General features: G+C 41.2%; 1 protein-coding gene across 1 annotated transcript in view; it reads left to right on the top strand.

The window, feature by feature from the left end:
* zswim8 (zinc finger, SWIM-type containing 8) overlaps nt 1-18,310 on the top strand; it is a 130,853-nt gene that overhangs the window by 38,941 nt on the left and 73,602 nt on the right. Inside the window, exon 2 of the mRNA XM_049601153.1 lies at nt 16,447-16,600. Within this exon, the coding sequence (XP_049457110.1) occupies nt 16,447-16,600 (154 nt within the window). The remainder of the gene's footprint in view (nt 1-16,446; nt 16,601-18,310) is intronic.

Consider the following 18,310-nt stretch of genomic DNA (forward strand, 5'->3'; position numbering starts at 1 on the left):
CGACTCCAGTGCCTCCCTTAGGTTTTGGGCTATCATTTCCCCTGTGTGATCCTCCGAGAAGTAAGAGGTCTGAAGACACCTACTCTTCAGTCTTTAATAAAATGGGTCGTTAGGCTCATGTAAGGCTGTGTGGTGTGGCTCGACCACATGTCTGTTGTTGTAGCAAAATAAAGAACACTTTGAAGCTCCTTTTCAATTTTGCTACGGCACTCTCCATATACTCATGGCAACTCCACCTCTGTAAAGTACTTGCGGCTGGGCATTACATACCTCGGGTCGAGGGTGTTGAGTAATTCTCTGAACCCTGGCTTTTCAACGGTATAAATTGGGACCATGTCTTTGCATATGTGCATCGTGATGGCCTCCGTTATCTCCCTCCATCAGCGTGATTTTTTGTCATACGGGGTGCCTTTGGCGAAAGACTCTGCCAAGCTCTTTTGGACGAGAGGAGCTGCTGCAACTTTTGTTTTTGATGCAGCAGGCGCACCACGCATCTTTTGGCTTTCATAATATTGCTTAGTGTGTTTTATCTTTAAGTGGTGGAAGAGGTTACTGGTGTTTCCACCTCCAGCAGCAACAGTCATGCGACACTCTTTGCAGAGTATCGCTTTTTGTTCTTTGTCGGATTTTCTAAATCCGAAAAAGTTCCACACAACAGATGTAGCGCCCTTTTTCGGAACGAGCTCCTCCTCCTCCTCCTCGTCATGTTGCGGTGCCGGGCTGCCTCCGTTTCCTCGTGACTCCCTTGACTCTCCGCCTCCGCCATCATTCCAGTAAAGATGTTTCTTCTTCGTTGTGCATGTGCAACCATGCCAAGCAGTCTGTTGCAGTGCTGGCTCCCCGTGTGTCAAGGCGGTGTAACTACAGTGACTCAGAGAGATGCCGCAGACATCTGCACTTTCTCCGGTATAAACGGTATTGCAAAATCTCTACCGGTAGACACTTTATACCGTCACACGGTATTATACCGTCATACCGCCCAACCCTACTGATGGTTCACAATAGAGTATTTTAATCCATTGACAAAATTTAGGACGGCATCCAAATCGGCAGAGTACATCAAATAAATAAGGCCATTCGACTTTGTCGAATACCTTTTCGGCATCTAGTGACAGAACACAAGTGTCTTTAGCATCTTTCTTTTCGTGGATAATATTTAATACTCACCTTTTGTGGATAATATTTAGTACTCACCTTATGTAATGAAACGCCTGTTTTTCACAAATCCATTTTGGTCATTATGAATAATCGATGGTAGGTGAGCTTCTAATCTTAATGCTAGTATCTTTGCCAGAATTTCAGCATCAGTGTTATTTAGGGACACCGGTCTATATGATTCACATTTAGTATGTGGTTTGCCTGGTTTAGGTATAAGTGTAATCAGTGCCTTTCTTAGTGATGGGGGGAGAATGCCAGTTTCCAGGGATTCCTCATACATATTCATAAGGGAATGTACCACTTTTTCTTTGAAGGCTTTAAATATATCAGTGGGGAGACCATCGGGTCCAGCTGTTTTCCTGTTTTTCATCGTAGCTATAGCTTTCAATAATTTTTCTTTAGCTTCATTGGAGAGATTAGGGATTTGGAGACCATCCAGAAATGCCGTTTGATGACTATTAATCCCGGAAGATTCTGCTTTATATAATGAGTGATAGAAATTGGCAAAAGCTTAATTGATTTCCGGGTCTGATGATAGAGTTCCTGGGGTTGTTAAAATTTGGAAATTTGAAATTTTGGCTTTGGAAAGCAGAGCTAAATGGTAAACAAACATGGCACCACACCGATAAGGTAAGACAACACGTTTTCATGTCGTTTTCTGTATGTTCTCTGACAATCATCCTAACGATATGAGACGGTCTTTGTGGGGAAAAAAAGCTTTTTTAGTGGACTAACTTTTCACTTGAAGCATGCCCGTTCACTTACGTTTTAACAGGTCTGACGCTACTATGCGCCCCGGCTGTATCTAGGCTAATGACTAACATGCTAACTATTATTTTTATATCACTAGTCACTTGAAACAAATTTAGGACGATAGGAGACAGGTTGAAATAAACTGAAATTTCCCTTTAAGGTCATCCCCAATATAAAAGTCTTTAAAAAGCCAGCAGCACTCAAGTGTCCATCAAACTTTCTCGTTTATTTTACGAGAAAGTTTGATGGACACTTTGATGCTGCTGCTACTTTGTTAGAGTCCTCTCCTCCTAACTTTTCCTTTCTATACTCCAGTAGACAAAATAAAAGAGGGGGCGGGATTGCTGCCAATTTCAGTGTTGTTTTTTTTTTTTTTTTTTTTTAACATTTGAATACTCTGCTATGGTCATTAAAGCAACTCACTTTGACTGTCTAACCCCCCCCCCCCCCCAAAAAAAACATGATAAGAACTTTTTATCAGAGTTTTATGATTTTATGCCCTTTGCTCTTAACAGTCATGATAAGATTATTTTACGTGGTGAATTTAATTTTCATGTGAACACCAACACCGATTGGTGTGTTGGGGCATTCGATTTCTTAGATCTTGTTACTAGTCTCTAATCTTGTTCAGCATGTCGGAGTGCCACCCACATTAATGGAAATAAATTTGATTTAGTTTTTACTAAGGATATTGATTCTAAACTGTGCATGCATTGGCGTCTACGCTGTCTGCATGAAAAGCTCTGTCGAAAAGGTGACTTTTAAATCCATTTTTAAGCCATATTTTATGCTACACTTTTAGATCCTGATTATTTTATCTACCCTTTTTTAACGAGAAAGAACTTTTAAGTCATCAGATGCCTGCATCTTAAGTTAACACCTGGATGTGGACCGCCACGACAACTACCGGTTTGCTACGTTTGATTTTAGCCTGACGGCCAGGCTAAGCTTTGGACACTTTGGACTTTTCGACCTGCATGTTCGATGGCTGAGTGCGGACCTGAGTGTCATTCATTTCATCTTACCATCACAGAGCTGAAGACAAGCATCGCTCGTCTGGAAACTGAGCTCGGGGACAAAGACAAGCTAATCCCGACCGGCGGACAGTACTCCTGCTCCAGCCGTGACTTGGTCAACCGTCAATGGGAGTGATAAGGCTCCGGTGAGCTCAACCCCATGTCAGCGAGAGCACTGGACTATTGCCCACAAGGGCAAACACGGTGCAAAGTGTCCGTCTCACCCTGCTCCACCTCGGGACCTCCCTCTGGCCAACAGGTGAGACATCCTAAACATGCTGGAGTTTGGGCCGCTGAAGGAGTGCTCCAGTCTTCCACTGCTTCCTCTGGCTCCTACCGGCCCTGGTTCTCATCGGACTAAATGCCGGCTCCCTGTGCCACAGCCAAAGACTAGTGGTCCCAGTGCCGCTCTGGGTTTCAGCCGAGGGAGTGGAGCCTCTACACTGGCAGCTCCATGTCCCTGTGTCCTGCACCGGCACTCCACCTCCAGGACGGTTGGCACGCACGGGGTCGCGGTCATTACGCGTCGCTGTGGCAAGGAGAGAAGAGGACGTCCTCCTTCTTCCTTGTAGAGCCTGCCCTGTGTGTCTGAAACGTTCACTTATAGCCTCTCTTTGGCGTTTGAGCAGCTTTATAAAACTCTTGAACATGTAATGGCTCCTTAATTAGCAAGTGGACAAGACGGCATATATTTTCAATTTCTCCTGACGTTGTGTTGTTTGGTTTGTTCACCGCTCTGCGACATGCGCGTTAGTGTCGAACTGGCGGAGGCGTTGATCTCCCCCCTCCCCCCACCCTCCGCTCTCTCACTAAGCAGCCTCCCTCTGTCTCCTCTCACTCGTTCAGCCTCGATCTCGTCAGCATGCGCCATACACGCACTGTCTCCCCCCCACACCTCACGATTGCATCGTCATTTAAAAAAGACATTGTGAAACAACCCTTTGAGCCCCGATGCGCGTGCATTAGGGTTGTGCCGATCAGATCGCCCATCGGCACAACCCTAACGCACGCGCATCGGGGCTGAACTCCACCATGTGCGATACAGAGAGCAGAGGAGAATTGTAAACATGCGACCATGTAGAGACAGAAATGACATGCTGTCACGTAAATAAGATAAATAACATAATGCTTTTTAATTTGTTTAACAAAAGGTCAAGGTATAGACCTGTTCTATAGGAAAGGTAACCTTAAATGACTTTTGTTGTGTTCTGGTGCTACAGTGCCCTCCAAAAGTATTGGAACAGTGAGTCCAATGCGTTTACTTTTGTTGTAGACTGAAAACATTTGGTTTTGACATCATAAGATGAATATGAGACAAGAGATCAACATTTCAGCTTTTATTTCCAGGTATTTACATCTGGATCTGATACACAACTTAGAAGATAGCATTATTTGTAATGGAACACAAAATTTTTAGGTGAGCAAAAGTATTGAAACATATAAACTTAAAATAGATTAAAGTGAATGAGACTTAATATTTAGTTGCAAATCCTTTGCTTTCAATAACTGCATCAAGCCTGTGACCCATTGACATCACCAAACTTTTGCATTCTTCTTTTGTGATGCTTTTCCAGGCTTTCACCGCAGCCTCTTTCAGTTGTTGTTTGTTTTGGGCGGTTACTCCCTTCAGTCTTCTCTTCAGCAGGTAAAATGCATGCTCTATTGGGTTTAAGTCTGGAGACTGACTTGGCCAGTCTACCTTCCACTTCTTGCCCCTGATGAACTCCTTTGTTGTTTTGGCAGTGTGTTTTGGGTCGTTATCTTGCTGCATGATAAAGGATCTCCCAATCAGTTTGGATGCATCTTTCTTTAAATTAGCAGACAAAATGTTTCTGTAGACTTCTGAGTTCATTTTGCTGCTGCCATCATGTGTTACATCATCAATGAAGATGAAAGAGCCCGTCCCAGAAGAAGCCATGCAAGCCCAAGCCATGACATTACCTCCACCGTGTTTCACAGATGAGCTTGTATGTTTGGGATCATGAGCAGATCCTTTCTTTCTCCAAACTTTCGCCTTTCTGTCACTTTGGAAAAAGTTAATCTTTGTCTCATCAGTCCATAAAACTTTTTCCCAGAATTTTTGAGGCTCATCTCTGTACCTCAACATCAACATCAACATCAACTGCTGATGTTTTCCTTGGTCTACCTGTTCGACGTCTGTTGCTTAGTACACCAGTGGTTTCTTTCTTCTTCAGGACATTCCAAATGGTTGTACTGGCTATGGCCAATGTTTGTGCAATGGCTCTGATTGATTGTCCATCTTCTCTCAGATTCACAATTGCTTCTTTTTCACCCATAGACAGCTCTCTGGTTTTCATGTTGGTTCCACCTCTAAATGCAGTCTGCACAGTCAAAATCTATTGTACCCAATCTGAAACTGAGCTCAGACATTCAGTGCTATTTATTGTTTGGGGGGGGGGTCTGGCACTGTGTAGTTCCTAGAGCTACAATGATAGGGGAAACACTGCAGCCAGCACACAACAGAGGCCACACCTTAGACTTAGTAATAACCCACGGCCTCTCTGCAAATATTTCTTCAGTTGTGGATGTCGGCATTTTTGATTATTTCTGTGTCTTTTTCACTGTAAATGGTTTTATACAAGAGGGTCCAAAATTAACACTAGCCACTAGCCAAATGCTAGTAAAATAAGCAAGTGGCCAGTAACCTTGCTTCACTCACCAGCCAAAAAAACAATGGTGATCTATTGAGTGGCTGGTAAAGCCATTTGGCTGGTGAGTCAAAAAGTTAATTTTGGACACTGCAAGAGGGTATTCCAGAACGAACTGCCAGGAAACGGTTTTAGTGACACTCCTGCAGACTTTATACCCTCGTCTTGTGGTTTTATTGTGGGTAGTTTTAACAGTAAACTTAGATAAACTCTGGATAAATGTTGCCCCACTATAACTGAAAAAGGTTGCCACCAATCTGACACCCCCCCCCCTGGAGAAACAAAGAAATTAAACAATTAAAGAGAAATTGTCGGATAGCAGAAAGAAGATGGAGAAAGAACCAGCTAATGATCATCTACCAAATTTTCCGAGATCAACTCACTATCTACAATAAAGCAGTTAAACATGCAAGACAGGCACATTTTTCTAAATGAATCACTGACAACCTCAACCCAAAAATTCTGTTTTCAACCATTGATCGTTTAATCAACCCGATCAATTTTAACACCCCTGAACCTTTGTTTTTATGTGAGAAAACACTAGAGAGGTTTGTCCTGTTTGATGCTGAAATGCTTGGGAAAGTAATCTCTCAACTAAAACCTGCAACATGCCTTTTAGACCCCATTCCCCCATCCTTTTTAAAACAGTTTATAGCGTTTTAGATGAAGATGTTCTTAACATTGTAAATTTTTCGCTTCAAATGGGTCTCTTCCCCACTGCTTTTAAAACTGCCATGGTTAAGCCTCGTTTGAAACGAAATAACTTAGATGCCTCGGTACTTAGCAACTAGCAAAATTTTAGAAAAGCTTGTTTTTAATCAGATATATGATTTTATGATCTCCTGCAATATTCTTGAAAAATACCAGTCTGGCTTTCAAGCAAATCACAGCACAGAGACGTCAAATATGGACATGAAAAAAACTCTCTGTTCTCGAACTACTTGATTTCACTGCAGCCTTTGATACAGTCAACCACTCAATTCTTTTAGCTAGACTTCACAATCTGGTTGGCCTCTCTGGTGTTGTTTTTAACTGGTTTAAATCGTATTTTTCCGAAAGAGAATTTTATGTAACAATAGATGAATGTTCATCAAAAAGCTATAAAATGGATCAAGGTTCAATTTAAGGTCCAGCACTTTAGAATCTTTACATGCTGCCACTTGGAAACATCATCAGGGGGCACGGCATCAGTTTCCATAGTTATGTTAATGATACACAGCTGTACATTGCCGTGTCTCCTGATGACTCACGGCCAATTGATACCCTTTTTAACGGCATTTTAGATATTAAGTCCTGGATGGCAGAAAACTTTCTAACTCAACCAGGACAAAACTGGGGTCTTAGTTATTGGTCCTGAAGCTCAGAGAGAGAAACTCAACACAGAACTGTTAGAACTGGCACTAAAGCCCTGTCAACAGGTTAATAGTTGGAGTTATCTTAATTTTGAAACACGTTCGAAGTACAGTGGGGAGAACAAGTATTTGATACACTGCCGATTTTGCAGGTTTTCCCACTTACAAAGCATGTAGAAGTCTGTAATTTTTATCATAGGTACACTTCAACTGTGAGAGATGGAATCTAAAACAAAAATCCAGAAAATCACATTGTATGATTTTTAAGTAATTAATTTGCATTTTATTGCATGACGTAAGTATTTGATACATCAGAAAAACAGAACTTAATATTTGGTAAAGAAACCTTTGTTTGCAATTACAGAGATCAGACGCTTCCTGTAGTTCTTGACCAGGTTTGCACACACTGCAGCAGGGATTTTGGCCCACTCCTCCATACAGATCTTCTCCAGATCCTTCAGGTTTTGGGGCTGTCGCTGGGCAACAGATTTTCTATTGGGTTCAGGTCTGGAGACTGGCTAGGCCACTCCAGGACCTTGAGATGCTTCTTACGGAGCCACTCCTTAGTTGCCTGGCTGTGTGTTTCGGGTCGTTGTCATGCTGGAAGACCCAGCCACGACCCATCTTCAATGCTCTTATTGAGCGAAGGAGGTTGTTGGCCAAGATCTCGCGATACATGGCCCCATCCATCCTCTCCTCAATACGGTGCAGTCGTCCTGTCCCCTTTGCAGAAAAGCATCCCCAGAGAATGATGTTTCCACCTCCATGCTTCATGGTTGGGATGGTGTTCTTGGGGTTGTACTCATCCTTCTTCTTCCTCCAAACACGGCGAGTGGAGTTTATACCAAAAAGCTCTATTTTGGTCTCATCAGACCACATGACCTTCTCCCATTCCTCCTCTGGATTATCTAGATGGTCATTGGCAAACTTCAGACGGGCCTGGACATGCACTGGCTTGAGTAAGGGGACCTTGCGTGCGCTGCAGGATTTTAATCCATGACAGCGTAGTGTGTTACTAATGATTTTCTTTGAGACTGTGGTCCCAGCTCTCTTCAGGTCATTGACCAGGTCCTGCCGTGTAGTTCTGGGCTGATCCCTCACCTTCCTCATGATCATTGTTTATTGTTTATTGTTTATTAGGATCCCCATTAGCTACAGCAAGGCTGCAGCTATTCTTCCTGGGGTCAGCCAACATTTTAAAATAACAGTACAAATCATAACACAATAAAAGTGAACCAAAAAGGCTCCAATAAATAAAAGAAAATACCAAATGCAAAAATACTCAGTAAATCATGAAAGCAGAGAATTACAAATAAATAAAAATAACAAAACAGAACACAAAAACACAACTTAAACAGTAGCACTGCAACAGTTTAGAAACTGACTGAGGTCATTGCCAGACAAAGTAAGTCTGAGAAGCAATCCACAATTCATATATATATATTATTATGTTCATATATTATTATTATTATTCCAGCACATCAAACAATCAATTACAGCAACCTGCTTGTTTAAGTATGCGCTATTATGTTCAACAGTTGTCATTTATACTGATTAAAGAGATGTAGTTTGACTAACAGTTTGAATGTTCTTTTGCTGTTTATTTGTTTGTGTGATGTGCCTGGGAAACAAGTTCCACTCATACATGCCTCTGTACACAACAGTTCTTTTACCCGAATTAGATTTCCCAGTTGGCAATGCAAAATATCCGCCAGCCGCATGTCTAGTGATATATTCATGGTTATCAGCGCTGTAGCATAGCTCTTGGTATAATACGAGGAGTCTTTGTTATGGTCACATTTCTAATGAATAATTCATTCATTCATTCATCTTCTAACCGCTTCATCCTCTTGAGGGTCGCGGGGGGCTGGAGCCTATCCCAGCTGACATCGGGCGAGAGGCAGGGTACACCCTGGACAGGTCGCCAGAGTATTGCAGGGCTGACACATGGAGACAGACAACCATTCACGCTCACATTCACACCTATGGACAATTTAGAGTTACCAATTAACCTAGTCCCCAATCTGCATATCTTTGGACTGTGGGAGGAAGCCAGAGTGCCCGGAGAGAACCCACGCTGACACGGGGAGAACATGCAAACTCCGCACAGAAGGGCTCTCACACCTGGGATCGAACCGGCAACCCTCTTGCTGTGAGGCGAGAGTGCTAACCACCACACCACCGTGCCGCCCCTAATAATAATAATCAGCCCAGGTTTCCCCGGGAGATTCTGCTATCCCCTGTATGACCAGATTGTTCCTCCTTGATTGACCTTCTAGGTATTCCAGTATATCTGTCATAGCCAGTAGACTGTCACATATTTTCATAATATCTGACTGCATGGCTGCACCATGATCAGATTGCTTCGTGTTACTGATTTTGATTTCGTCCACTTCCTTCTGGGTGAACTGAATACTGGTTTTAATTTCTTGGACTTCTCTTGTTAAGGAGTCATGTCTGTTATTGGTGGAGTCCATGATCACCTTAACAAAACTTTGAAAGTTGTCCTGCTGTTGGAGCAGTAATGCTGTAAACAGTTCTTTCTGTTTAGACAGTAGATCATTTACCTGCTCAAGGGAGACATACTCATCTTCAGATTTGGACTCGGCTTGATTTTTCTTTGGACCCATTATCTTGAAGCCCGAGCTAGCCTAGCTGTCCTTACCTGGTGGTGGCTGCAGGAGAGGCCTAGTGGTGGCTGCAGGAGAGGCCTGGTGGTGGCTGCAGGAGAGGCCTGGTCGTGGTGGCAGCATGAGAGGCCTGGTGGTGGCTGCAGGAGAGACCTGGTGGTGGCTGCAGGAGAGGCCTGGTGCTGGCTGCAGGAGAGGCCTTGGTGGTGGTTTCTGCAGGAGAGGCCTTGGTGGTGGTTTCTGCAGGAGAGGCCTGGTGGTGGCTGCAGGAGAGGTCTGGTGGTGGTTTCTGCAGGAGAGGCCTGGTGGTGGCTGCAGGAGAGGCCTGGTGGTGGTTTCTGCAGGAGAGGCCTGGTGGTGGTGGCTGCTAATGCAGCAGGCCTAGTCTGTATCCTCAAGCAATCTCCTCCTGAGTTGCCAATCTGCCCCCATAAGTCAGCCAGAGTCTCTTTTCAGCTCTCAGCTATAGCGACAGATGAAATTTTTTATGCCTGTTTAACTTAAAAATGTAGTAATTGTTTTATCTATCCTGCTCAGTGCTGCTGCTGCTGCTGCTCAGTGCTGCTGCCTAATCATTGATGCCCCATGAGGTGAGATCTTGCATGGAGCCCCAGACCGAGGGAGATTGACCGTCATCCTGAACTTCTTCCATTTTCTAATATTTGCGCCAACAGTTGTTGCCTTCTCACCAAGTTGCTTGCCTATTGTCCTGTAGCCCATCCCAGCTTTGTGCAGGTCTACAATTTTGTCCCTGATGTCCTTACACAGCTCTCTGGTCTTGGCCATTGTGGAGAGGTTAGAGTCTGTTTGATTGAGCGTGTGGACAGGTGTCTTTTATACAGGTAACGAGTTCAAACAGGTGCAGTTAATACAGGTAATGAGTGGAAAACAGGAGGGCTTTTTAAAGAAAAACTAACAGGTCTGTGAGAGCCGGAATTCTTACTGGTTGGTAGGTGATCAAATACTTATGTCATGCAATAAAATGCAAATGAATTATTTAAAAATCATACAATGTGATTTTCTGGATTTTTGTTTTAGATTCCGTCTCTCACAGTTGAAGTGTACCTATGATAAAAATTACAGACCTCTACATGCTTTGTAAGTGGGAAAACCTGCAAAATCAGCAGTGTATCAAATACTTGTTCTCCCCACTGTATAACCAAAACTGAATTTTATCATCTTAAGAACATTGCCAGAGTGTGACCGTTCCTTTCCCAAGCCAACACAGAGACACTAATGCATGCTTTTATCACCTGCAGAATTGACTACTATAATGCTCTACTTTCTGGTCTTCCAAAATAAAACATTGCTCCGCTACAGTTATTACAAAACTCAGCTGCCCATCAAGGACCAGAAAGAGAGCACACATTACACCAATTTTCTGCATTGGCTTCCTGTGTGCTTCAGAATTGATTTTAAGATCCATTTATTGGTTATTGGTCCTACCTATTTATCAGATTTGCTCAGTGTTGCTCCTCCTCACTTCAAGTCACTGTTATTAACTTTTAACCTGCAAAGGCGGCAGTGCTGCAACATTGTAGGAATTTATGAAAGCCCTTGTGAACATTTCAAAAGTTACACATTAAAATAATATTTATTTGCAATTACTCTATTGAACAACCCTGAAGCATGAGCAAACGGGCTGTGTCACTTCGGATGAAAGAGATGCGCCCTGTCACTGTCAGTGCAAGGCTGACAGGGCACCCTCTGCTGAGAAGAGCGAGAGTAGGGTTGGGAATCTCTCTGTGATAAACGATTCGATACGTATCTAGATACACGGGTTACGATACGATTCAAAAACGATATATTTTTAATACAAAACGATTCAATATGATTCGATACAGTGTAGGAACGATACATTTTGATACGTTTCGATACGATTCTACAGTTAACATTTGTTGATGTAGATATTACATAATAAAATAATGAAGCCAATTCTATAAAAGTCACATTCTTACAGTATTTTCAAATTTGTAAAAGACCACATCCCCAAGCATTGTTGCTGTATGGCACTGGCAAAAATAAAATAAAAAGACAAACAACAACAAAATCGCATGTCAAATGTATTCATTTTTAGACATGGACCAAAAAAAGACTCGCTGAATGAACATCATTTTGTAGGATGGGATCAATATAAAAATGAGCAAAAGTTTTAAACTTTAAGTGAAGTGAACTTTAAGTAAAATTTAAGTGTTGTAAACCTAGTTGTTGTGTTGTTTTTATTGTATTGTCTTGTGTTTTTGTATGTATCTTATATGGAGTTGAGTCTGGAATAAAGTTTATCGTAACGCTGTACAACATAAACATAAAGCAGAATAAAATAATGTGCAATGTAGGGGCAGAATCTGACATCTCCTGTTATTAGTTGATACCATGGACTGTGATGACTAGCAGATTATCACTGACAGCATCAGACTATTTCTCTGTGTTTGCTACACTCTGTGTTTGTCATTTATAAAAAGATAAATCACTTTTCTATAATACATCAATGATATTTCAGTGGAATAAATTACTTATCGACTTATTCATACTTCAAAAACAGCATCAATAAGTGATTAACATAGGGGGGATCAAAATAAAATAAATAAATAAAATAAAAATCAACCAGCCATCCTCCTCCCCTGACAAGTAAAGAACAGTCCCTTCATAAGTAAAGAACAGTCCCTAAAGTGCGGTGAGGTTTGTGGAAATGTGAACGGCTTGTTTCTCGTCTGACACATCACATACCTGTGTGCTGCCACGGCTCGTCTGTTCATTTTTTTCTGGGCAGTCATGACACCGATGAAGACTTCTTGGACCTGGAGCCGGGCTTCTCGGTCGCCAGTAAGCCGTTATCTTGCGCCGCGGAGCACTATGGCCGCCATATTTGACAGGAATACGTATTTCTGTCTGTGTCTGTGACCCCCCGTTCAACCCATAACCGGCAGGATTCGCCTTTCGTTTCTGCTGCGGCTTGGCTGCTACCTGGTTTATCCAACCAGCATTAGCTTCTGTTCCTCATCTCCACCGGTCAAGCTGGCGCTGATGTTTACATCCATTATCGTTGTCAGTAATGCCTGCTACGGAGCATGCCGCCGGCTCTCGCGTCTTCTGTTATAATTTTAGTCCTTACAATTACAGTCTCTCTGAATTTATAAGTGTTTGTGTGTGTGTGCGTGTGTGTGTGTGTGTGTTTATTGTGTGCATTATTTTTGTATGAAATATATATAATATATATAAATAAAGTTTGATTGATTGATTGATTGATTAATGTGGACATTTCATCCATTGACAAGGTCCCTGTTTCTGATCTTTTCTGAACTTTTGTGTTTTTTTTCACACCACCCATATTACATCAAAAGACTGCCCCGAGACTGTTACTGTGAAGTGTAACATCAACAATGCAGTTATTAACAGATTTATAGATCTGGTGAACACCTCTGCTCCATCAGCTACTTGCTAAGTTGATGACCTTGCGAATTATTTTAATGATGAATTAAGACACTCACCAGATACAGTTGCTCCTCAGCAAACTAAGAACAAGCAATTAATCTGCAAATCACCATGGAAAGCGGCTGCAATTCATCATGTTAAAAGAAACTGTAGATACGCAGAGAGGCGATGGAGGAAAACCAAACTACATGTTCACTTGGACTGTTTTAAATATAGTTTCAATTTTTAATAATGCAGTCAGGAAAGAAAGACAAGCCCATTTCTCAAAGATTATATCAGATAACCAAAATAATCCCAAAGTGCTTTTTTCCACAATAGAGAGTCTTCTTAATCAATCACCAGCTCTTAATCTTAATAACACTTAATCAACTCTAAAATGCAACAAATTTGCCTCATTTTTTAAAGAGAAAGTAGCTTTTATCAGAGCCAGTATTGTAAATGTGGGCTGTTAAACTTTCTGGGATCTCCCTGCCCAAAGGCCCTCATCTATAATGTTCTTCAGCATGATGTCAGAAGATGCCGTCTGCAAAGTAATTAACAGGACAAAGTTGACTACGTGTGCTTTAGACCCCATCCCAACCAAGCTGTTGGTAGGAAGGAATTAAATCCTGCTTACAAAGCCTCTCTCAATAAACAACACATATAATAAACTCCTCACTTACTTCAGGTATATTTCTCACAGCGTTCAAGACCTCAGTAGTAAAACGTCTTCTCAAAAAATCCAATCTAGATTTCTCAGACTTTAAATAATTACAGACCGATTTCAAATCTACCTTTTCTTAGCAAAATTTTAGAGAGAATTGTTTGCTCTCATTGCCTGTCTCACTGACATTAATGTATGGATGGGTAAAAACTTTTTAAAGCTGAATAAAGAAAAAAACTGAGATTATTTTAATTTGACCAAAAGCAGCAAGAGAAAAACTGCACTTAATTTTTGGTGGCCTTCGCAAGCATATTAAAACTGATATTACTAACTTTTAAATTTTAATTCTCATTTTAACAGGGTCATTAAAACATCCTTTTTTCATCTTCGGAAAATTGCTAAGGTCAGACCCTTTTTAAAGCTATAGTGCGTAACTTCTGTCGCCTCCCAGCGGGTAATGCGTTATTACAACTAATAAGCCAGCGGCACTTCCCTGCACACAGAGTAACACTTGCCAGTCGCCACACACCGTACACAGAGTAACACTTGCCTTTGTGGTAGGATCCACTTCTGAACCGTGTCTCCGGCATGTTGCTTTCCTTTCTACCTGCGCTCTACCTCTATATGACACTCTCCGCTCTTCCTCCCCCTCCCTTCTTGTTGTGAGGAAGCATTTCCTGTGCGCCAGCGCGGGAATGTCGCCAGTCTACACGCATACTAAAAATGATATATATTGAAAAATACCGCGAGATGTTAGAGGAGCCGATCGGCTTAATCAGCATTGTGTCATCTCCTCTAGTAGTGGCTTGGGTGAAACGGGCATTTACAGACCTGTAGAAGTTACGCACTATAGCTTTAACCCAGAAAGATGCTGAAACACACACTCACCCTTTCATTATCAGCAGTTTAGACTACTGCAATTCCCTTTTCACTGGACTACCCAAAAAGTCAATAAGAAAACTACAGCTAGTCCAGAATGCCAGAGTGTTGACTAAAACAAGGAAAATGGATCACATTACCCCACTGCGGAAGTCACTACAATGGCTACCTGTATCTTTTAGAATTGATTTAAAGTTCTTTTACTTGTTTATAAAGCTTTGAATTACCTTGCCCCTCCATACATCAGTGGTTTTCTATCATTTTATGTTCCAGCCAGATCACTAAGGTCCTCCACTGCTTTACTTTTAAATGTGTTACTACTTCTCATGTGTCCCATAAAAGTACTGGTGAGAGCGCTTTCTGTTTTTATGCCCCTTAACTTTTCAATCTCTGGATATTAGAATGGTGAGTTCTCTCTGTATTTTGAAATGTAAATTAAAGACCTGTCTTTTTAATCTGGCTTGTAATGTGGAGTAACATTACTGTCTTGATTTTTAAGTTTTATCCATTGGTTTTTACCTTCTGTCATCTCTCCTGTTCATTTTTATTCTGGTTTATTTATTTATTTACTCTCTTTTATTCTATCTAGTTTTAGTTATGTTTTTGTTAGTTTGTTCTGTTTTGGTTGGTTTTAATATTTTATTGTTTTGTGTCTGTGTCATTCCAATTTTGCCATGTGAAGTACTTTGGGCTGCATGTTTGTTTGAAAGGTGCTTTACAAATAAAGTTGAGTTGAGTATTAAAATGAACTGCATTGTCAATTGCAACCAGACCAGGCGTCTCATTTAGACATGTGAACATGTTTTGGTGTCTTTACTTTACTCCTTGACAGGTAACTGAACAATTTTGGGTATGAACAAAACAACATCTAAGGATGTCATCTTGGGCTTTTGGAAACACTGATGGGCAAATAATTGTTGACAATGAAAATAATCATCAGTTGCAGCCCAAGTTACAACTCTGAATCATCTCCTCTACCTGCTTTTCAATGTGTTGGATTGGTGTAGAAATTTCAACCTTTAACCTTTGTTTGTCTTTTTATTTTTTCTACAAACATTCAACCCTCTATTTGTGTCTCAGGGCTGGTGTAAGAGAAAAGGTATGAGGATCATTGTATTCAAATGGGCATTCCTTAGAAGTATTTGAACTCCATGTCACACAAACCTGTGAAAAGCTTACGCATATGCATAAATACTAACAGATTCAAAACAGGACCCATGACAGTCAGACCTGATCCAAATATGTCAGAGAATAATTAGAATTGTTCTAAAATGCAGTGAACCTGAAGAGACACAAACAGACTTAGAACAGTAATACAGTCAGTAGCATAATGTTCCACTATTTAAAAAATCAGCCATGGTGGAAGAGAGCAGCACCTTTTCTTCTATGAGATGTTGATGATGCACCATGTGATCACAGCTGATTGACCTGAGATCATATTGTGGTTAAGACATATTAATAAACCGACCTGTAGGGGACCTTGCCAAAACCAGTTGGTGTAGATATAATATTGACCCGACTAGATTTGAATAATTCTTGCTTTTAAAGAGTGATAAAAGCTGAAAGTGTTGTTTTTGCTAACCTCCAGTGGTTTAATCTCTCACCCTGAAGCACTTATGTGGAAGTGAATGATGTGTCAGTATATGGAAACACTGCTGGATGTGGTTACAGGTGCAACAGAACTCACTTATTATCACATCCAACCTGTTTTAGCAGTAAAACAAACTGAAACAGTTCAGCCTGCTGTTGAGTTACTCTTTGATACTTCTTGTCAGGTAGTTGAGGTCAATCAACCCACGCCTTTCAATAATGTGCTCTCGAGTGAAGGAACATTAATGCACAGTCTTCTTGAAGTCTTTTCTTTCCCAGCCGGCCGACCGAGCTAATCTTTCTCTCTTTTGTGGTCTTCCTCAGATGGTCAGGTGATTCCACTGGTGGAGCTGTCAGCGAAACAGGTAGCGTTCCACATCCCGTTTGAGGTGGTGGAAAAGGTCTACCCGCCTGTCCCAGAACAACTCCAGCTCCGCATCGCCTACTGGAGCTTCCCTGAGAATGAGGAGGATATCAGGTGAGAGCACTGATTTTTTTTTTCTTTTCTTTTTACTTAATGTCTTATTAGGGATGTGCTGGTTGGCAATCCTGTGAACTATTGACAGTTGAATTTTCTGATACCCTGCCAGCTCACCCATTTACTAAGAGAAAAGAGATCTGTTAAAATGTTTGTTTAAAACACAGTAAGCCTCTGTGATAATCATTGAAAAGACAACGCCCTGCACACTGATTCAAAACCGCAAAATCTGGTACGGAGTTGATGTGCATGTGTGACTCTTTTTAACAATGCTGTCTTCCAGTAGGGTTGCAGGTACATATTATGTGTTTGTTAATGTATTGTGCTCTGTTATTTTAAAATAATTAGAACTAAAATATAATACAGCTGAAGCTCTGTATTTTCATTTTACCAGTCCATTCAGAAATCTGACAGGGTTTCCCCACGTGTTCTCTGAGTAATTAAGCAACTAGGATATTAACTGAACTTCATGATAATGGTGATATTAATCAGCCCAAGCAATTCTGTCCCTTGCCAGTGTTGTGTGGAATATACTCTGAAAGAAACATATCTTTCCTCCCTCTGTTGACAAAGCTCTATGCACCATGAGAGAAGTTTATGTTATTTGTCCTAGAAGAGTCTAAATAAATTAATGCTTTTATGGCCAGATCAAGCCAATCCGGGCCGGCCATGAATGCTACATGTCCTGTTTGTCATTACGTACAGGCTGATGTCATATTTTTTTGAAAACTAAAATAATTTAGTTTGTTCTCATATCAGCAACAGGCAGTACAGAGAATGCACTGTAGTCGCTCTGCAATGATTTTTCAAGAAATGGTTAGAAAATAAGTATATCTTGCTACAGTTGCAATTGACTTATTTAATTGTCGAGGCTAACACCAGCAACTGCTGTAAAAATATGTTGGAACACCTGATCAGAACATGTCCACAGACAACTCGTGACAAAGAACAGTCCTGTTACGGACAGTTTTAAGAATATGAGATACATTTATAGAGGGGTGTCCAGAAAGTGGAGACTTGTGTCAGGCTAGGAGGTGAACGAAATGCTGTTTTTTAATATCTGTCCTTAAGATGAAGTTTCACAAAATCAGTGACAAACATACACAACCATTAAGAAAAGTATAAAGCTGTAAACACAGTTAACATAGGGCAGTTAACCCTGGTAAGACCTGTGTACCTAAAACAAAGAAATTTGCAACTTTGGGGCGGTGATCCCTGAAAGTGAAAGAAACTCCATTACCTGCCTTTTAACTGAGACCACAAATCTCTGGAAGAAAGCAGACTGTACCAGTTTTCTAACCTGCTCTCACACTCACCTTTCTGGCACTACACACACAAATTTCATTGTGTTCACCAGGCTGTCCTGTCTTGCAAGGAATGAAACCAAAATTAAAGCGATAGGAGTCACGGTGTTTGACCGTTGGTGCACCTCAACTGAATCTCTGAGATTAAATGTGACCTAGGAGTCACTTTCCAGTTACCATCACCATGGCAACCATGGTTACAGCTAGATACATAGGTGATTAAGATGCTTATCAGCTTATTAGTGCATAAGCTTTTTTAGGTCATGCAGTTCAGCTTCCAAATTTGATAGATTTTCAGATATTTCAGGTGATTAGTTTTGTATTTCTGCATTTTCAGCAGTACTTTTGAATTAATTTCAGCTGTCAACATTCACACACGTTTTCTGCAGGAAATGCATTTTTTTCT

Source organism: Epinephelus fuscoguttatus, linkage group LG16 (genome assembly GCF_011397635.1).
Source record: "Epinephelus fuscoguttatus linkage group LG16, E.fuscoguttatus.final_Chr_v1".
Taxonomy (NCBI): domain Eukaryota; kingdom Metazoa; phylum Chordata; class Actinopteri; order Perciformes; family Serranidae; genus Epinephelus; species Epinephelus fuscoguttatus.